Here is a 23,155-nt window from a genome sequence, read left to right on the forward strand (position 1 = left end):
AACCAGCTAATTGTAAACGATGAAGAGTTTGGCCTGTTTGCTTGAGCTACCGCTAGCAAAAATGCTAACCGGGCAGGAAGCTAAGTTTGTTGTTTTGAAGCATCAACGTAAAAAAAAAAAAAGGATTTTGAGGAGTTCAAGTACCTCGGAGTCTTGTTCACGAGTGAGGGAAGAGTGGATCGTGAGATCGACAGGCGGATCGGTGCGGCGTCTTCAGTAATGCGGACGCTGTATCGATCCGTTGTGGTGAAGAAGGAGCTGAGCCGGAAGGCAAAGCTCTCAATTTACCGGTCGATCTACGTTCCCATCCTCACCTATGGTCATGAGCTTTGGGTTATGACCGAAAGGACAAGATCACGGGTACAAGCGGCCGAAATGAGTTTCCTCCGCCGGGTGGCGGGGCTCTCCCTTAGAGATAGGGTGAGAAGCTCTGTCATTCGGGAGGAACTCAGAGTAAAGCCACATGGAGAGGAGTCAGATGAGGTGGTTCAGGCATCTGGTCAGGATGCCACCCGAACGCCTCCCTAGGGAGGTGTTTAGGGCACGTCCGACCGGTAGGAGGCCACGGGGAAGACCCAGGACACGTTGGGTAGACTATGTCTCCCGGTTGGCCTCGGGATCCCCCGGGAAGAGCTGGACGAAGTGGCTGGGGAGAGGGAAGTCTGGGCTTCTCTGCTTAGGCTGCTGCCCCCGCGACCCGACCTCGGATAAGCGGAAGAAGATGGATAGATGGATGAATGGATTTTGAGCTTTTCTACTTCCGTTAGCATGCATGCTAATGTTTGTTTAGCTCTTTATAGCGAGCGAATGCCGCACCGCCATCTTTGTACGCCTTCACTTCCTGTGTCGTTGAAGAATTTGTCCAAAAGGCGGCAAAGCGTCGTCTCCTCGCTTTGGCAAAGTGTTGACATCGTGTGAGTCAACGATGCGTTTGAGGTTCGAGGTCCAGTCGGCCGTCAGGAAAGACGACCGCCGTCGGCAGTCAACTTCGCCGATATTTTGTCAGGACGTTGCTTCAAGTGTCTTTTGTGTGAATATTTACACGGGGACGGCGTGAGGGGGCGGAGTCATACGAAGGGCGTCATGACGGTGGAGGAGTGGCGTAGGCCCTGGATGGCGGCGTAGGGTCCCTGCTGGAAGTAGTGATGGTAGCGAGGCATGTGGAAGGACGGGAAGGACGGCCCGCTGCCCTGCATGGGGGTGAGGGGCAGGCCCAGGCGGCCGTAGGGCGGCAGGGAGCCCTGGATGGGGTGTGGCAGGGAGGCGGACAAGGACTGGGGGGCGTGCTGGAAGCCAGAGAAGCCCGAAGTGGTGCCGGCGACCCAGGAACTCAGAGACAGATTGTCTGACGCGCTGAACGCTGAACCTGTTGTCACATGACGCATGATGTCATCATCTTCATCATCATCACTAACATCCTAAACATAATCCTCTTTATCATTGTCATCATCTTCATCATCATCCTAAACATAATCATCCATCATTGTCATCCTGAACATACTCCTCTTCATCATTGTCATCATCATCATAAACATATTAATCTTCTTCATCATCATCCTAAACATAATCATCTTCATCATTGTCATCATCATCCTAAACATAATCATCGTCATCATTGTCAACATGATCATCATCATCCTAAACATAATCATCATCATCATCCTAAACATAATCATCTTCATCATTGTCAACATGATCATCATCATCCTAAACATAATCATCATCATCATCCTAAGCATAATCATCTTCATCATCATCATCATCCTAAACATAGTCATCTTCATCATCAACATCATCCTAAATATAATCATCTTCATCATTGTCATCTTCATCATCATCCTAAACATATTCATCTTCTTCATCATCATCCTAAACATATTCATCTTCTTCACTATCATCATCATCCTAAACATATTCATCTTCATCATTGTCATTACCATCGTCACATCCTCACTATCATCATCTTCATCATCATCATTCTAAATATATTCATCTACTTGATCATCATCCTAAACATAATCATGATCATCATCATATTCATCTTCTCAGCATCATCATCCTAAACATAGTCATCTTCTGCATCATCATCACCATCGTCACATGCTTACTATCACTATCATCATCATCCTAAACATATTCATCTTCTTCATCATCATCTTCTTCTTCATCATCAACCTAAACATAATCATCATCATCCTAAACATATTCATCTTCTTCATCATCATCATCCTAAACATATTCATCATCTTCATCATCATATTTAAACATGTGCATCTTCTTTATCATCATCCTAAACATAATAATCATCATCATCCTAAACATAATCATCTTCATCATCCTAAACATATTCATCTTCTTCATCATCATTATCCTAAACATAATCATCATCATTCTAAACGTATTCTTCTTCATCATCATCATCATCATCATCATCCTAAACATCTTCCTCATCATATTTAAACATATACATCTTCTTCATCATTATCCTAAACATAATCATTATCCTCCTAAACATATTCATCTTCATCATCATCATCCTAAACATATTCATCTTCTTCATCATCTTCTTTATTATCATCATCCTAAACATAATCATCATCGTCATCATCCTAAATGTATTCATCTTCATCATCATCATTCTAAACATAATCATCATCCTAAACATAATCATCATCCTAAACATAATCATCTTTATCATTATCCTAAACATAATCATCATCATCATCCTAAACTTATTAATTTTCTTAATCATCATCCTAAACATATTCATCTTCTTCATCATCATCATCCTAAACATAATTATCTTCATCATCATCATCCTAAACATATTCATCTTCTTCATCATCATCATCCTAAACCTAATTATCTTCATCATCATCCTAAACATATTCATCTTCTTCATTATCATCTTCTTTATTATCATCATTCTAAACATAATCATGATCATCATCATCATCATCCTAAATGTATTCATCTTCTTCATCATCATCATTCTAAACAATCATCATCTTCATCATCCTAAACATAATCATCTTCATCATCATCATCTTCTTTATCGTTATCCTAAACATAATCATCATCATCATCCTAAACTTATTCATTTTCTTCATCATCATCCTAAACATATTCATATTCTTCATCATCATCATCTTCATCATCATCCTAAACATATTCATCTTCTTCATCATCATCCTAAACATAGTCATCTTCATCATGATCTTCATTCTAAACATATTCATCTTCTGTATCATAATAATCTTTCATCATCCTAAACATATTCATCTTTATCATTATCATCTTCATCATCACCATCGTCACATCCTCACTACCACTATCATCATCTTCATCATAAGATCATCGTTGCACTCATCCTCGCCATCATCTTCATTCTCCTCACATCAACCTCAGATCACCATCCTCATCATCTTCATCTTCACCATCATCATCATCAACCTCACATCCCTAGCTTCATCTTCATTATTCTCACCATCTTCATCATCTTCACCCTCACCACCCTCGACCTCGTCATCCTCATCATCACCATTCTCCTCATCACCATCCTTCCCACCACCACCACCACCATCATCATCTTCACAAACATCACATGACTATCTTCATCTTCATCCTCGTCACACCCAGAAGGCTCACCTCTGCCATGAGGCGTGTGACCGTCGTCTCCCAGGCCGTCGTCCTCGCCGGCGTAGGTCCTGATGGGCGAGCGGGCGTACGAGTGCTTGTGGATGAGGTTCTCAACACTTTCCCTGCAGCACGAGTCCAAGAGAAACACCCGGAAATAAATCTCCTTGTTTTTTTTCCAACACGTTCATCTTCATCTTGAGTATTATAAATTGTTCCTAATACTTTTACAATCACATAATCATGTATTGTACTGCTCTATTACTATTATTATGTTGATAGTTGTATTAGCACACCTGCATATAAACCACTTTACCACATTTTCTACTGTAATTATTAGAGATGTCCGATAAATTATCGGTATCGTTTTTTTTTTTTTATCGGTATCGTTATTTTTTTTTTTTAATTTTTGTTTTTGTTTTTTTTATTAAATCAACATAAAAAACACAAGATACACTTACAATTAGTGCACCAACCCAAAAAACCTCCCTCCCCCCATTGGTTGTTTCTTTCTGTTATTAATATTCTGGTTCCTACATTATATATCAATATATATCAATACAGTCTGCAAGGAATACAGTCCGTAAGCACACATGATTGTGCGTGCTGCTGGTCCACTAATAGTACTAACCTTCAACAGTTAATTTTACTCATTTTCATTAATGACTACTTTCTATGTAACTGTTTTTATATTTTTTTACTTTATTATTTATTCAAGTAAATGTTTTTAATGTATTTATCTTATTTTATTGTATTAATTTGTTTTAAAAAAGACCTTATCTTCACCATACCTAGTTGTCTAAATTAGGCATAATAATATGTTAATTCCACGACTGTATATATTGGTATCGATTGATATCGGTATCGGTAATTAAAGAGTTGGACAATATCGGAATATCGGCAAAAAGCCATTGTCGGACATCCCTAGTAATTATCAATAAACTCTTATTGGCTTTTGACAGCCGACGTGTCATTGCTCCATACGTCCACCAGGGGGTGCCAATGTTCCCAAAGTGTATTTTTGAGTAGTTATTCTTCTTGATTATTTTTATTGGTTGAAAGTCTTCTTTCAATCTTTTTATTAATTAATGATAAATATTTACAACTTCTATTCCTGAAGAAAATGTGAACATATTTATAGTTTCAAAGGACTAAAAGGTAATTTCTACCTACCAACCTAAACGAGCAAAACATTTTGGCCACATGGAATATGTTGGCACCTAAATGTTCAAATGTGTTTCTCGGTGAAATAACATGACGTTGTCTTTTGATGTTTACTACAATAATGCAGCTTAAGCAGTAAAATATGAGGACATTTGTACGAGGGGTGTGGGTGACGATTCCATTCAGAAAGTATTATTTGGTGTAGCTATTATAACTAGATGAGGCAACTCCTGAAGGAATTGCGTGTGAATGCTGAAATTGAACTGAAATCCTGGAATTTTTTTTTTTTTTTTAAGAATTGTTGAAGTACAGCACACAATTCCCAAACAGGCTGAATATTTTGAAGTTGGAACCATTGATTTCAATGGGAATTTCGGGAAAAGCGGGAATTTTTTGGAAAATGGTAAAAACAAACAAACGTGAATGGTCTGAATGAGTTGAAATGGATGGTGTTGGAATTTTTCAAATCGGCCGAGAAATGTTGAAGTAGTAACATTTTTAATTGAGAAATGGTATTAGGGAATTCCTGGAATTTTGGGAAAACCGGGATTTTTTTACAGTTTGAAAAACAACTTTGTTGTTTGTCCTGATTAAGAGGAATGTTTGGACGCTGGAACGATTGAAGTGGGTTGAAAAATGTGGGAGGAGTAGTCGCCAGAAAAAAGGGTTTGAAAAAACGGGAATTCTGGGAATTCCTGGAATTTTTTTGAGTTTAGAAAAATGAATGTCCAAGATGAGTGGAATATGTTGAAGGTGGAATGGTTTGAATGGGTTGAAAAATGTGGAAATTGTGAAAAGTTTGAAAAATGGCCAATTCATTTTGAATGGGAAAAATCTGGAAATCTGGGAATGTTTTTAATTTTTCAAGAGAAAGCCTGCAATTCCCGAATAGGCTGAACAATTTGAAGTTGGAACAGTTTGAATCGGGTAAAAAATGTGGGAGTTGTGGAAATGTGAAGAATGTCCCATTGATTTCAATGGGAATTTCCCAAAAATTTGGGAATTTCGGGGAAAGCGGGAATTTTTTTGAAAATGGTAAAAAAAACAAAAAAACTTGAATGGTCTGAATGAGTTGAAATGATTGGTGTTAGAATTTTTCAAATCGGCCGAGAAATGTTGAAGTAGTAACATTTTTAATTGAGAAATGGTATTAGGGAATTTCGGGAAAACCGGGAATTTTTTGCAGTTCGAAAAACAATTTTGTTGTTTGTCCTGATTAAGAGGAATGATTTGACGGTGGAACGGTTGAAGTGGGTTGAAAAATGTGGGAGGAGTAGTCGCCAGAAAAAAGGGTTTGAAAAAACGTGAATTCCTGGAATTTTTTTGAATTTAGAAAAATGAATGTCCGAGGTGAGTGGAATATGTGGAAGGTGGAATGGTTTGAATGGGTTGAAAAATGTGGAAATGGTGAAAAGTTTGAAAAATGGCCCATTCATTTTGAATGAGAAAAATCTGGGAAATCTGGGAATGTTTTCTAATTTTTCAAGAGAAAGCCTGCAATTCCCGAATAGGCTGAACAGTTTGAAGTTGGAATGGTTTGAATCGGGTGAAAAATGTGGGAGTTGTGGAATTTTGAAGAATGTCCCATTGATTTCAATGGGAATTTCCCAAAAATTTGGGAATTTCGGGAAAAGCGGGAATTTTTTTGAAAATGGTAAAAAAAACTAAAAAAAACTTAAATGGTCTGAATGAGTTAAAATGATTGGTGTTGGAATTTTTCAAATCGGCCGAGAAATGTTGAAGTAGTAACATTTTTATTGAGAAATGGTATTAGGGAATTCCTGGAAAACCCTGATTTTTTTGCAGTTCGAAAAACAACTTTGTTGTTTGTCCTGATTAAGAGGAATGATTGGACGGTGGAACGGTTGAAGTGGGTTGAAAAATGTGGGAGGAGTAGTCGCCAGAAAAAAGGGTTTGAAAAAACAGGAATTCTTGGAATTCCTGGAATTTTGGGGAATTTAGAAAAATGAATGTCCAAAACAAGTGGAATATGTTGAAGGTGGAATGGTTCGAATGGGTTGAAAAATGTGGAAATGGTGAAAAGTTTGAAAAATGGCCAATTCATTTTGAATGGGAAAAACCTGGAAATCTTTGGAATTTTTCAAGGGAAAGCCTGCGATTCCCGAATAGGCTGAACAGTTTGAAGTTGGAACGGTTTGAATCGGGTGGAAAATGTGGGAGTTGTGGAAATGTGAAGAATGTCCCATTGATTTCAATGGGAATTTCCCAAAAATTTGGGAATTTCGGAGAAAGCGGGAATTTTTTTGAAAATGGTAAAAAAACAAAAAACTTGAATGGCCTGAATGAGTTGAAATGGATGGTGTTGGGATATTTTAAATCGGCCGAGAAATGTTGAAGTAGTAATATTTTTAATTGAGAAATGGTATTAGGGAATTCCTGGAATTTTGGGAAAACCGGGATTTTTTTGCAGTTCAAAAAACAACTTTGTTGTTTGTCCTGATTAAGAGGAATGTTTGGACGCTGGAACGGGTGAAGTGGGTTGAAAAATGTGGAAGGAGTAGTCGCCAGAAAAAAAGGGTTTGAAAAAAACGGGAATTCTGGGAATTCCTGGAATTTTTTTGAGTTTAGAAAAATTAATGTCCAAGATGAGTGGAATATGTTGAAGGTGGAATGGTTTGAATGGGTTGAAAAATGTGGAAATGGTGAAAAGATTGAAAAATGGCCCATTCATTTTGAATGGGAAAAATCTGGAATTCTGGGAAATCTGGGAATTTTTCAAGAGAAAGCCTGCGATTCCTGAATAGGCTGAACAGTTTGAAGTTGGAACAGTTTGAATCGGGTGAAAAATGTGGAAAGTAGAGCACATTCACACAATGAAACATTTTCAAAACAGGTTAGAAAAGCTTGTTCGCTAAATACGTATTTTAAAAATTTATTATTTTTTTAAAAATAATGAAAGTTACCTGTACCAAAATGCATTTCTGTACTTTTCTAAATAAAGGGGACCACAAAAAAATTCATTATTGGCTTTATTTGAACAAAAAATCTTAGGGTACATTAAACATATGTTTCTTATTGCAAGTTTGTCCTTAAATAAAATAGTGAACATACTAGACAACTCCTCTTTTAGTAGTAAGTAAACAAACAAAGGCTCCTAATTTAGTCTGCTGACATATGCAGTAACATATTGTGTCATTTATACACCTATTATTTTGTCAACATTATTAAGGACAAGCGGTAGAAAATGTATTATTAATCTACTTGTTCATTTACTGTTAATATCTGCTTACTTTCTCTTTTAACATGTTCTATCTACACTTCTGTTCAAATGTAAGAATCACTTATTCTTCTGTTGTTTGGATACTTTACATTAGTTTTGGATGATACCACAAATTTAGGTATCAGTCCGATACCAAGTAGTTACAGGATCATACATTGGTCATATTCAAAGTCCTCATGTGTCCAGGGACATATTTCCTGACTTTATAAACATAATATACATTTTAAAAAGGAAAAAAAGATGTGATGCTAAAAAATATTGAAGTAATCATAGTAGTATCGACTAGATACGCTCCTGTATGTAACGACCTGGTCGCATCGTGGTGCGAGGTGTTCTCCCAGAGATGCAGACGGCTTCGGACACAGCGTGCAGGTAGGAAAATGATTTATTTAAGCAAATAAATCATAGCAGGGGAAAAAACCAAAGACGTGTACATAGCACAAAAGACAAAAACAAAGGGACTAGCATGGGAGCTAGCAAGCAAAATAATATAGCATGAAAGCTAGCAGGAATCGAAGAAGTCGTTAGCTGTTGCATAAAAGCAAACTAGCAAGCCAGGCCGAGTGAGGCCCGGGCGAAGACTAAATAGCCCTCTGATTAGCGCTCGGGCAACAGGTGCGCGTCCCGAACGCTAACCAGAGGCAGGTGAGCACAATCTGCCGTCATGGCAACAGAAACAAAAACAAGGTGCTGAAAACACACGTGACACTAAAAAGTAAACAAACTGTGATCCGAGCAGCGGATCCTAACACTGTACTTGGTATCATTACAGTGGATGTCAGGTATAGATCCACCAATGGCGTTTGTTTACATTGTGACGCCGGTGAGCTACGGTGTGTAGTGAAGCATGTTTAGCTATTCCTGGTCCTGCAGGGATGACACTTGTAAGAAACGTACTTTATTTGTCGCCATGGAGACGAGGATTAGTGATTTAGAAGTAGCTACAACACTGCAGACTGCGGCTGGACTTAAAGCACCTCCACCTGAGGGCGTTTCAGTGTCGTAACTTCACCATTATCGTTAGTTTTTAAGCCAAAATGCGTCCGTTCTCCTTTTTCTGTCTACACACTGTGTCCGCTTGTAAGTACTCTGTGATTGTGCACTGCCGAACATGCTCCTCTGCTCCTTAAGTAGCAATGACCGGTACTTTTTAGAGGCGGTATAGAACCGAATGTGATTATTGAGTATCGCGGTGCTATACTAGTATTGTGCAAGTGTATCAACATTGTTTGTTTACGTTGCTTTTCATCTCATTTATGCTGATTGAAGCACTTTTAGACTTCCTGTTGCATTATTTTATTTTGATCCCCCCCGGAGTGCATTATCTCATTTGAGTCTTGTCAAAACACAGTGACACAAATTGTGTGTGTGTGTGTGTGCGTGTGTGTGTGTGTGTGTGTGTGTGAGGCATGTGTTCAGCATCATGACAGCCATGGTCCACATTAGCCCCCCCAATCAGGTTAGGAAAGTGCAATATCTGTCAGCAGACCAAATGTGTGTGTGTGTGTCACTGTCCCACCCCTTTGGTACACTAAGTCCCACAATGCACTGCAGGCGTGGGAGCGGGTGGGCGGGGCCTGTTGGCTTCAATCACTCAGTGCAGCCAATTGGATTAAAGTGTGTTTGAGTGCAGCAGGCGACTCCAGACTAATGTGATTTGTGCTGCTCCCCAAAGATCGATTGATCGGGTCTAATTCACAGCCTTCAAACAGTGTGTGTGTGTGTGTGTATGTGTGTGTGTGTGTATGTGTGTGTGTGTGTGCGCGCTTCACGATGCAGGATTGAAGGAAACGAGCAGTTGGTTTGATTTTGGCTTTAGTGCGGTAATCAGGAATGATGAGAATCTGTCTCTCTCTGTGTGTGTGTGTGTGTGTGTGTGTGTGTGTGTGTGTGTGTGTGTGTGTGTGTGTGTGTGTGTGTGTGTGTGTGTGTGTGTGTGTGTGTGTGTGTGTGTGTGTGTGTGTGTGTGTGTGTGTGTGTGTGTGTGTGTGTGTGCGCACGCACAGATTCTTGTATTTGTTAAGTTAAAGTACCAATGATAGTCACACACACACACTAGGTGTGGTGAAATTTGTCCTCTGCATTTGACCCATTCCCTTGTTCCATCCCCCCGGGAGGTGAGGGGAGCAGTGAGCGGCAGCGGTGGCCGCACCCGGGAATAATTTTTGGTGATTTAACCCCCAATTCCAACCCTTGGTGCTGAGTGCTTTACCTTCTTGAGACCTGAGGGAAAATCCCTCCCTCTTTTGGACCAGCCTTTCTAGATATATAAAGATGTGTATTTACAACATTAATAATATATATACATACTATGCACATATGAAAAAGCTTGTTGTGAAAAATGAGTTGGGATTTCACAGGGAAAAGGTCACAATTTCACTTGAAAAACTTTGAAGTTTGGCAGTATTATAATAAAAGTCGTCATTTTACTCAACGCAAGTCGAAATGTTACAAGAAAAACGGAACATTTGTACAATATTATGATAAAAGTTGGAATTTTACTCAATAACAGTCGCAATTTTACAAGAAAAGAGTCGTAATTTTATTCGACAAAAATCAAAATTTTATAAGAAAACTGCAAAATGTTGGCAATATTATAATAATAATTGGAATTTTACTTCAAGTTATTACAGTATGTCTCTCTCTATATATATATATTTGATTTATTTATATTTATTTATTTATTTATTTTTTAAACTAATTTTGACCAAAGGGGGCGCATTTCAATTTCTTACACACACTTATTATTACATATGTTGACCAGAGGGGGAGCACTTTTAAAAGCGACACACAGTCAATTTGAAAACTCCCTCCTTTTTGGGACCACCCTCATGTTGATAGATTTCACCACCAGGGGTGCAAATGAGACATTCTCTATTAGATGCAATGGTTTTCTGTATTGGGACCATGATTTATGTCCTAACTTGTTCACTCCTCCTCATATGGAAGCTACTTTTCCTTGTTGGTGTCTCAAGAAGGGTAGAAATACAAGAACACACACACACACACACACACACACATTCTTGTATTTCTTACCTTCCTGAGACCTCCCAAAAATGCCTCCCTCCCTAGATATATAAAGATGTGTATTTACAACATTAATAATATATACATACTATGCAAATATAAAAAAGTTTGTTGTGAAAAATTAGTTGGAATTTCACAAGAAAAACTCTGAATTTTTGCAGTATTATAATAAAAGTCGTCATTTTACTCAACGCAAGTCAAAATGTTACAAGAAAAACGGAACATTTGTGCAATATTATGATAAAAGTGGGAATTTTACTCCACAAAAGTCACAATTTTATAAGAAAACTGTAAAATGTTATAATAATCATCTGAATTTTACTTGTCACTATTTTACAAGAACAACAAAAAAATTGGCAATATTAGAATCGAATAGAAAGTACTTTATTGATCCCTGGGGGGAATTCAGCACCACAGTTTGCTCACAATAGACAATAATAATAAATAATAATATAATATATATAATATATAACTAATATAAATATATTCTACATATATTCTACATTTAAGTGCAGTCAAGGAACATATGCATTATACAGTATTGTGATACAAATCTGCATTTTATATGACAAATGTCACCATTTTGCATTAAAAATTCATAATTTTACACGAAAAAGTAATAATTTTACAAAAAAATATTGCAATATTACAGAAACAGAAAGAATATGAGAAATTGTTCCCAATTTTATTTTTTAAAAAAAGTTCACACATTGTGAGAAAAAGACTGCTTTTAGTTAATTTTTTTAAATTTATTTTTTTGTTTTTTTATTTACTTCAAGTTATTACAGTAAGTCTCTATATACATATTTTTTTTAAATTAATTTTGGCCAAAGGGGGCGCATTTCAATTTCTTACTCACACATGTTATTTCATATGTTGACCAGAGAGGAAGCACTTTTAAAACCGACACACAGTCAATTTGAAAAATCCCTCCTTTTTGGGACCACCCTCATTTTGATAGATTTCACCACCAGGGGTGCAAATGAGATCTCTTATTTTTTTGTGTTTTGTAATGTGCTTAAGGCCGATGACAAAGGAGTCACGGACCACAGATGGCCCCTGTGCCGCACTTTGGGCAACACAGCTGTAGAAGCTAACTGTTAGTAGCCACTATAGTCTTAGTACTGTAGTGTATTTGTTCATCCTATGGTCACATATGGGACGCGGGTTGTCTTACGTCAGCACCGGAAGTCGTAAAATAAGTTGCTCACCTGGCGGGATTTTTCGGGGATGAATAGGGACGTCCTTCTTTAGCTGCCGTCTTGTTTTATCATATATTGCTGCCTTTGCACCTGTCAATGTTTACTTTTGTATGCACTTTAAATCAACAAAAAAATCCTGACTTTGGAGCAATGTTCACGGACTCTAGTATTTGGCTCTCTATTAGATGCAATGGCTTTCCGTATTGGGACCATGATTTATGTCCTAACTTGTGCACACCTCCTCATATGGAAGCTACTTTTCCTTGTTGTCTCAAGAAGGGTAGAAGTACAAGAGCACACACACACACACACAAACACAAACACACACACACACACACACGCTATAACCCAACACACTATTTCATTATCCGCCAGGGAGGAAAACAAGGCGTAGAAAGAAATAAGTAAACACAAAATCTGTTAAAAGCACGCAAACACACACATTCAAATGCAAACACACACACACACGCCAAAAAATAAACACACACACTGCAGGTCCCAGAATTCTTTGTACCTCTCCATGTCGGTCAGCCGCGACGAATCCCGGAACCCTTTGGCGAAAGGATTGCTGTCAATCTTCAGCTTGGTGATCTAACACAAACGCACACAAACACACAAATCAACACAATGGAATATGCAAGAAGCGGTTCATTTTGGGTAACACACACGCCTATTTTTAGGACTACTTTGTGCTGATGTTTGTGTGTTTTGAAACACACAAAAAAATATTTTTTGTAAAGTTTTGGACACACGTGACTTAAAAGTCGAGACTCCGCGTTGAGAAGCGTTTGTATATAATACAGAGCTAACAGGCTAGTATGCTAACAGGCCAATGTGTTGTTTAGGGGAGGCCATGGGGTTCGGGTCATACAGTGTACAGAAAATTACTTTTAAAAAAAAGTCAACGTTACCCGTTACTTTACCAAGAAATATATTTAAATTGCAAATGGAATTACTATTTAATCAGTGTTATTAATTACTAGGTAAAGTCATTAATGTGTCACTTTAATAAAAAACTTGAAATATCTGGCATGTGTAGTTGAGAGACGTTTCATGAGAGCGGGGTGTTTTGATTGATTGATTGAGACTTTTATTAGTAGATTGCACAGTTCAGTACACATTCCGTACAATTGACCACTAAATGGTAACACCCCAATAAGTTTTTCAACTTGTTTAAGTCGGGGTCCACGTTAATCAATTTATGGTGTGTGTGGGGGGGCATTTAAAAGGCGGTGCCTGTTGCCAAGTGACGTGTGGCGTCAGCGGGCACGTTAGCTCAGCTGTGTTTGTTGGCTTAGCAGCGGAAGTGACTTCTATTGAACCCTTTTATCGGACTATTTTAGCGCGAGTTAAGAGATTGAGTGTGTTTTGATGGCTGTGTTATCCTCTCGGGGTATTGTTTGGATTGCAATCACTGATGTAGTGTGTATAAGTGCGTGTTTACATGTTGTTTGCTGTGTGATGTTGCCCCCTCCTATTTGATGGCAAGTTTGTTTGTCGCTTTCATGAGTAAAACAAATATCGGAAACGTAGATAGAAGTAATGAATTCGATGAGTTGTTACTAGTAAAAGTAGCGAGTTATTATATAACCTGGTTATTACCGACATTCTCATGTGTGTGCGACTCACCAGCTGGTTCTGGTAGGCGGTGACGGCGGTGAAGACGGTCTCCACGAAGACGAAGGTGCGGAATTCCTCGGACTTGAAGTTGAGCAGCGAGGCCGTGTGCTCCTTCTTCTTGATGATGTGAACACGAGGTTGGTATTTGTGCATGGAGTTCAAGATGATCTGCGCGAGTACAATCTTTTAGTGACACTTGAACGCATCATTTTATTTCACTGACTTTAAACACCTCCTTTTATTTGGTTTTTGAACACATTTTCTTAGTTTTATTTGCGATACATCCTTTTACTGGTTTTATTTTTAAACACATTTCATTTTTATTTTTTGGACGCATCATTTTATTTGATTAATTTTGAACACATCCTTTTTTTTAATTTTTGAACACATTTTTTTCATTCATCATTTTATTTTAACTATTTTGAACCCATTGTATTTTATTTTCAAACACATTTTTTGACGGCATACTTTTTTTGGAGTTATTAAACTTTTTTTTAATTTTTTAACACATTTTATTTATATTATTCCTGAACACATCATTTTGTTTTAAACACATAATTTCATACATTTTATTCCTCAACACCTAATTTTATTTATTTTACTTTTGTATACATTATTTTTGTTTTTAAACACATTTTATTTACTTTATTAATTAATTTTTACTGTAATTTTATTCAGGTTTACTTTTTGAAAACATAATTTTGTATATTTTATTCCTGCACACAACATTTTATGTATTTTCTTAAGCATACTTTTTTATACATTTTATTTCTTAAGACATAACTTTATTTTGTTGTTTTATAACATTTGTTTATTTTAAACACATTTTGTTAATTGTATTTCTGGATGCATTATTTTTTTATTTTAGTTTTGAATAAATGTTTTTTAATTTTTAAACACATTTTATGTACTTTATTCATTAATGCATACTGTAATAGTATTTATTTTACTTTTGAAAAACATACTTTTGTTTATTTTATTCCTGCACACAACATTTTATGTATTTTTTTAAAACATATTTTTCTATACATTTTATTTTTGAACACATTTTATTTTATTTTCAAACACATTTTGTTAATTGTATTTCTGAATGCATACTTTTATTTTATTTTGAAACACAAAACATGTTGGAAAACATAATTTTATATATTTTATTCCTGTACACAACATTTTAGGTATTTTTTTAAAACATATTTTTCTATACATTTTATTTCTGAACACATAATTGTCTTTTATTTTCAAACACATTTATTTATTTATTTTAAACACATTTTGTTAATTGTATTTCTGAATGCATTATTTTTTATTTTAGTTGTGAATAAATGTTTTGGGTTTTTTTTAAACACATTTTATGTACTTTATTCATTAATACATACTGTAATTGTATTTATTTTACTTGTCGAAAACATAATTTTATATTTTATTCCTGCACACAACATTTTATGTTTTTTTTTTAAAAACACATTTTTCTATACATTTTATTTCTGAACACATAATTGTCTTTTATTTTCAAACACATTTATTTATTTATTTTAAACACATTTTGTTCATTGTATTTCTGAATGCATCATTTTTTATTTTAGTTCTGAATAAATGTTTTTTAAACACATTTTATGTACTTTATTCATTAACACATACTGTAATTGTGTTTATTGTACTTTTCGAAAACATAATGTTAAATGTGTTATTCATGCACACATTTCTAAACACATTGTATTTCTGAATGCATCATTTTATCCATTTTATTTTGAAAACATCATTTTAAATATTCCATTCCTGAACGCATCATTTTATTTATTTTTGAAAACATCATTTTATATATTTTTTCCTGAACAGAAAATTTTATTTATCTTATTTTGAACACATTTATTTAGTATATATTTTATTTTGAAACTCATTATTTTAACACATCTTTACATTGTTTACGCTTTTGGGGCCTTTTCCCCAATGTTTTTTAAATAAATGAAAAAAATATATGTTTTAGGATCGAGGTGTTAAATCCTGGCTAAAAAAAACACTTTTATTCCACTCTGCATATGACAGCTGGAAATTTTGGATCCAAACGTTTTGCTTTTAATTCAAATGATTTTTAAAAAAAAAATGTATAGTCATTTTATTTTGTCAAAATAAACATTGACTCACGTGACCATGCTGGTCCAGTTCGTTGTTGGTCAGCTTGACTTTCTCGAAGGAAACCATTTGCTTCATCAGCTGCTCTCCGCTGAAAGGCGAGTCTGGATGAACGTACAACCTGCAGGGACACACAACCCGGAAGCGCGGCGTCAGGCGCTCGCCTCTGATTGGCTGACGGGCCTCCCAACTCTGTGGCCAATCAGCGCGCACATGTCACAACTTCTCGTTTTCTTACTTCGCTACTTTAGGAATACAAAATATATTTAAAGCGGTCAAATAATTCAGACTTTTACGATTTTAACGTCTTGTTTATTAAAAATGTTACTAATAATTTAATTTTTGACAGCTTTTGATTCAATTAGGTATTTTTTTTTATTTTAATTTGTATTTTTTAACTAATTATTACATCATACAGTATACTGTGTATGTACTTATTATATTTTCATTTGTTATCAGGTTGATAATAATTCATATATAAATTGATAAGCAAAATATTTAACTATTTCAACGTACAACCTGCAGGACACACAACCCGGAAGCGCGGCGTCAGGTGCTCTTCTCTGATTGGCTGACGGGCCTCCCGACTCTGTGGCCAATCAGCGCGCAGATGTTTCTCTTCGCTACTTTAGGAATACAAAATATATTTAAAACGGTCAAAAAATTCAGACTTTTACGATTTTAACGTCTTGTTTATTAAAAACGTTAATAATAATTTGATGTTTGACAGCTTTTGGGTCAATCAAGTTTTTATTTTTAAACGAATTATTACATCATACAGTATACTGTGTATATGCTTATTATATTTTCATTTGTTATAAAGTTGATAATAATTCGTATATATTAATTATATAAATTGATAAGCAACATATTTAACTATTTCACATTTCTTTCATTTAATGAAACTCCCCTTAAAACATTACCATACATTTTATTATTACCACGCACTAAAAAATGTGGGGTTGGAAAAAATAACCCAGTTTTAACCCAACTGCTGGTTTAAAAAAGGCTAGCCCCTTATTTGAGTTATTTTAACTCAACATTTTTGGGTACATTTTTTTCCAACCCAACTGTTGCGTTGAATTATTTAACCCAAAAGTTGAGTTATGCTAACTCAATGTTGGTTGATTCATAACCCAACTATTGGGTTGATTTATTTAACACAAAAGATGAGTTATGCTCACTACAATGTTGGGTTATTCACAACTCAACTATTGGGTAGCGCAAAATAGTTAAAAATTACACATTTTACTGCATATAAGATGTGTGATTGTAACTAATGTTAATGAGATTAATCCATAATAAAATTCCCTTTAAGAAAAAAGTAACTTTTTAATCATTTAAAAAAAGAGTCTATGCCCAAAAATGCGTTACTCGTTGAAAAACAACCCAAAAATGGTTCATCCTTTTGAAAACCCAGAAATTGATTTAAAATAATACCCTTATAACCCCCAAAAAATTGATTTCTCTTCCGAAAAATAACTCCAAAATATAACCCACATTTGGGTTATCAAAATAACCCAGCATTTTTTAAGTGTGTGTAACAGAGGTCATTTATGATCTCAATTGCTTACCGTCTTACTACTCTTCTTATTTTAATGTCATTTTATTTTAATGTCATATTATCTAATTTATTACATTTACACATTATGTAATGTGACTCTTTATTTAGCAAATTTTATTATTCTAAGTTTAGTACTGTGATTTCCTATATTTTTTCATGGTCACTGAACGTCACATGTCCCAGCAGACTTCCAGTAATTATAATGAATACAGAGTGCATATGGAAACAACAATATAAGTATACTGACCTGGCAGGCAGAGGGGGGTCCGCCTTGCCGGCCACCAGCCACGATGAGCGGTGATAAGCATAGCGATAGCGCTTGTTGTCCACCGGGACTATGTCCATCAGGACTATGTACTTGGAGTCCTGGTCCACCCCGGAGAACGACACACGGATGGTCGGGAACATCCGTCTAAAAAAAAAATTTTTTTTTTAAATTATGAATAATTAGCCTATATTATTATTATTATTATTATAAAGAAAAAACGTTGACACTTCTTTAAAAAATGATGCTCACTTTATAATAATAATTATATAATTATAATATTATTTTATAATAATGTTATAATTATTATAATAATAATTATTATTATTATAAAGAAAAAAAGTTCATTTTATAATAATAATAATATTATTATAAAATAATAATAATTATTATTATTATTATTATTGTTATTATTATTATTACTATTATGAAGAAAAAAAGTTGACATTACCTAATAAAATGAGCAACATAAATGTTTATTATTATTATTATTATTATTATTATTATTATGAAGAAGAAGAAGAAAAAAAGTTGACACTACTTCATAAAATGAGCACCATACATGTTTATCAATAAAATATGTCAAGGAATTCAAACTTATAACAAAATATAAATTGTAAGAGAACCAATAACTAACTGGGGAAATAAGGAGAATAAAGCAAAAAAAAAAAAATCAATATGTTAGGAAATTCATTTGCTAATATGATGAGCTGATATCGTTAAAATTACATTTTTATTGGCAAAATAGTGTTTTTCTGTCTCTTCAAAAATTGCTATTTTTGCGAACCACAATGCGAATACATTTCTAAATGTAGCACATTATTATATTAAAATGTATAAATAAACAACAAATCACTTTAAAAAAATATGTTCATAAATAAATAATAAATCCGTTTGCGTTCTTTATATTCTGACAGAAAATGTCATCTTTTCTTTCAATGACATACATTTAATATTTAAACGTTATCTGATTATGCACAAAAAATGTGATTAATATTATTTTTGAGAAAAATACTCAAATAAATGCTTGTCACTTAATTTTTCCAAGCAAGTTATCCATCAATTTGTACATTAAAAAAATATAATAATGAAATGCTTGGGACATTATGTAATATTGTCATGAGGCCCTTGATGAAAACAAATTTGACACCCCTCCGTTACTCCGTAAAAAAACGGCAGCTCATTACATTTCATGATGGTTTTCACACCAAATTAATGTAAAACGAAAAAAAAACAAAAAACAGTTTGTTATATTTACAGTAAAATTGTGGCAACCGAGCTGCCCTTTTTTGACATTAAAAATCTTTTTTTTTTTTTTTTTTTTTTTTTTTACAGCGTTATTTATCTGCGTGTTCTCTTACCTTCCGGACTTGGTGATGATCATCTCGGTGCCCAGATCGTGGAACTTGTCCCACAGGTCTTTGGTCTCCAGGCTGCAGGAGATCTTGGCCATCTCCTCGCTGGGGACGCCCGGGCTGGTGGGGATGAGGGGCTCCGTGCACGCCGCGGGCACGCTCCCCGCGAACTCTCCGTGCACGTCCAGCGACGACGGGAGGTCGGCGAGGGGCGGCTGGTTGCAGGAGGACTTCTCCACGAACTGTTCTGATGGACCCACGCACAACAGGTATTATTAATATTTGTATTTTTTTTTTTACACACTCTTACTTTGCTAAGAAATACTTGAAGATTATTTATAATTAATTGATGGTAATTGCGTTTGTGTTGTTCATTTTAATCCTAGAATTGTAATAAATATGCTATTATTTGTCTCTGTGGGTAGAGGTGGGTTATTATATATACAGTGTATATATATATGTATATATGTATATATATATATATATATATATATATATATATATATATATATATATATATATATATATATATATATATATATATATATATATATATATATATATATATATATATATATATATATATATAGTTTCGGTCTTTTTTTTCCCCGCAAGGAAAGTGAATTAATAAATTCAATTACGTAATTGTAATCAATTATGTATAATTGTTGGATCGACTAATTCATCACACTCTGATTTACTCAATAAATATATTCCCTAAAAAGATGTAACATATAATAATTGTATTATTCTCTCTTGTTAATTCCATGATTCTGTTGTTATTTGTCTCTGTGGGTGGAGGTGGGTAATTATATATATATTATAACTTCGGCCTTTTTTTCCCCACAATGAAAGGGAATTAATAAATGAAATGAATACAATTATGTAATTGTAATAAATGATGTAATATATAATACATATATTATACCTTTGTTTTTTCCCCCCCACAATGAAAGTGAATAAATATATGTAATAAATAATATTACGTAATTGTAATAAATTATGTAAAATTGTTACATCGACTAATTACATTAATCACACTCTGATTTACTCAATTAATATATTCCCTAAAAGTATGAAATATATTATAATAATATTTTTCTCTCATGTTAATTCCGTGATTCTGTTGTTATTTGTCTCTGTGGGTGGAGGTGGGTAATTATATATAATATATAATACATATATTATACCTTTGTTTTTTTCCCCCCCCACAATGAAAGTGAATTAATATATGTAATAAATAATATTACGTAATTGTAATAAATTATGTAAAATTGTTACATCGACTAATTACATTCATCACACTCCGATTTACTCAATTAATATATTCCCTAAAAAGATATAATATATAATAATTGTATTTTTCTCTCATGTTAATTCCGTGATTCAGTTGTTATTTGTCTCTGTGGGTGGAGGTGGGTAATTATACATTCTGCATAATATATATATTATAACGTCGGTCTTTTTTCCCCCACAATGAAAATAAATTAATAATTCAAATAAATAAAAAATTCCAGAGTTTTTTTTTACCCTAGAAGTAATTTGATTATGTTGACTAGTTATATTTATCACACTCTTATTTACTCAATAAATATATTCCCTAAAAGATGTAATATATGTGATCGTTGTATTTTTCACTCATGTTAATTTTGTTCTTGTTGTTCATTTTGATCCTGGAATTATGATATTTCTGTTATTATTTTTCTCTGTGGTAGTATATAGGCAGGTATTTATATATTATATGTCAGGAAATTTGTTACCGATTTATAACGTTCGTTTTTTTCTCCCTACATTAAAAAAACATTAATATATTTAATAAATCAAAAACCAGGAGTTTTTCCAACATGGAAATAAGTAGATTTTTTTTACTAATTATATTTCTCACAGTCCTATTTACTCACTAAATATATTCCCTAAAAAGATCGAATACAGCATGATTTTATTGTTACATTCATGTTCGTGTTGTTCATTTTAATTCTGGATTTACTAATTATTTGTCTCTGTGGGAGTAGGTGGGTATATGTTAGGAACTATACTACAGATTGATAGCAAGGGTTTTTTTTTTCTTCAAAAAAAACAAATTAATGATTTAAGTAAATAAAGAATCAACAGTTTTTGGACTTGAAAATAAGTTGATTGTATCTATTAATTTTATTTATCACACTCTTATTCACTCACTAAATACATTCGCTAAAAAGATTGAATACAGCATGATTCTATTGTTACATTCATGTTCGTGTTGTTCATTTTAATTCTGGATTTACTAATTATTTGTCTCTGTGGGAGTAGGTGGGTATATGTTAGAAAATATACCACAGATTGATAGCAAGTTCTATTTTTTTTTTTTTTACAATAAAACAAATTAATGATTTAAGTAAATAAAGAATCAGGAGTTTTTGGACTTAAAAATAAGTTGATTGTATCTACTAATTTTATTTATCACACTCTTATTTACTCACTAAATACATTCCCCAAAAAGGTTGAATACAGCATGATTTTATTGTTACATTCATGTTCGTGTTGTTCATTTTAATTCTGGATTTACTAATTATTTGTCTCTGTGGGAGTAGGTGGGTATATGTTAGAAAATATACCACAGATTGATAGCAAGTGCTATTTTTTTTATTTATTTATTTTTACAATAAAACAAATTAATGATTTAAGTAAATAAAGAATCAAGAGTTTTTGGACTTAAAAATAAGTTGATTGTATCTACTAATTTTATTTATCACACTCTTATTTACTCAATAAATACATTCCCCAAAAAGGTTGAATACAGCATGATTTTATTGTTACATTCATGTTCGTGTTGTTCATTTTAATTCTGGATTTACTAATTATTCGTCTCTGTGGGAGTAGGTGGGTATATGTTAGGAACTATATTACTGATTGATAGCAAGTTGGGGTTTTTTTTTTACAATAAAAACAAACTAATGTAATTTAATAATAAAAAATTAAGAGTTTTTGGACTTAGAAATAAATTGATATCATCAACTAACTTTATCACACTAACTAAAAATATTATAATATTGCATATTTACATTCTATCCATCAGCAATAAAGTACACAAATTAAACAATAAATTATCAATCTGTATATTTACATAAAATTATACAAATGTTTATTATTTATGTATTATCTATATACATTTTTTGTCCTTCCAGTATTTATTTTTTCCATTTCCTTTTATTATTGTTTTTCCTTCTATGACATTCACTATAATTAGTGTTTATTTCTGAAATAAATAAAAATAAATAAATAAATGGGGCAATGTCATATTGTATAATTTTGTGAATATATATTACTACCAAGTAATAAACAATAAATACATAAATAAAAACATTTAATTTCTTTGGCAGTTTGATTTTCCCTCTTCAAAATAACTATATTATATACATTGTCCATGTTTACTGTGCAGAAGGAAGTATTAGTACCGAGGGGCTTGATGGTGCTCTCCTCGGCCTCCTTCTCCCGGCTCGGCTTCCCGCTGGACATGAGCGCGGCGATGGAGAAGGCGTTGGCCCGGGAGGACAGCTGCGGCTTCGGGGAGGAAGTGTACTCCATGTCGCTGAAGAACCAGGGAAAAAAAAAAAAAAAAAAAAGTTCTAAAAAAAAAAAAATAAATAAAAATATTCTCCTACTTTGGCAGAAAAGATGCCGATCACCCCCCCACGCCCCCCGTGGAGAGGCGCGCTCCTGCTTGACGTGGAACTTCAGCAAGTCCACAGCGCGTGCATGGCGGGGGGGAACTCTTCCACGAAACAAGAAGAAGAAGAAGAAGAAGAAAAAGTTCCACGCTGCGTGTCTGAGGTGGCGCGTCTTTAGCCAGCTGGGCTCCAACTTCTCCTGCTTTTGACTGCACTACGTCCGCCAATCAGCGGACTTGGCTTCCACGTGACGCCGTCCCACCTCAGCAGCCAATCAAACGCCGCCTTGCTCGGACATGCGTGA

The 23,155-nt window shown here is 34.3% G+C and overlaps 1 protein-coding gene and 1 long non-coding RNA gene across 4 annotated transcripts in view; one reads left to right on the forward strand and one right to left on the reverse strand.

The window, feature by feature from the left end:
• LOC133660598 (uncharacterized) overlaps nt 1-23,155 on the forward strand; it is a 45,873-nt gene extending 22,718 nt beyond the window's left edge. The window contains exons 2-4 of one of the 2 annotated variants that reach the window (XR_009827838.1): nt 13,903-14,027; nt 19,185-19,473; nt 22,623-23,155. This is a non-coding gene — a long non-coding RNA (uncharacterized LOC133660598). The remainder of the gene's footprint in view (nt 1-13,902; nt 14,028-19,184; nt 19,474-22,622) is intronic. The other variant, XR_009827839.1, reaches the window with a different exon arrangement.
• On the reverse strand, nt 175-22,866 carry tbx20 (T-box transcription factor 20). 2 transcript variants are annotated; one of them, XM_062064150.1, is made up of 8 exons: nt 22,639-22,866; nt 19,211-19,451; nt 17,832-17,996; nt 16,033-16,141; nt 13,900-14,058; nt 12,785-12,861; nt 3,649-3,761; nt 175-1,366 (listed from the first exon to the last, which is right to left on the reverse strand). In XM_062064150.1, exons 1-8 carry the CDS (start codon nt 22,766-22,768, stop codon nt 1,068-1,070), a joined length of 1,293 nt encoding a protein of 430 aa, XP_061920134.1. In that variant the 5' UTR covers nt 22,769-22,866; the 3' UTR covers nt 175-1,067. The 2 variants fall into 2 exon arrangements, with proteins under 2 accessions (XP_061920134.1, XP_061920135.1); XM_062064151.1 differs by having other exon boundaries at nt 12,755-12,861.

Source organism: Entelurus aequoreus, linkage group LG11 (assembly GCF_033978785.1).
Source record: "Entelurus aequoreus isolate RoL-2023_Sb linkage group LG11, RoL_Eaeq_v1.1, whole genome shotgun sequence".
Taxonomy (NCBI): Eukaryota; Metazoa; Chordata; class Actinopteri; order Syngnathiformes; family Syngnathidae; genus Entelurus; species Entelurus aequoreus.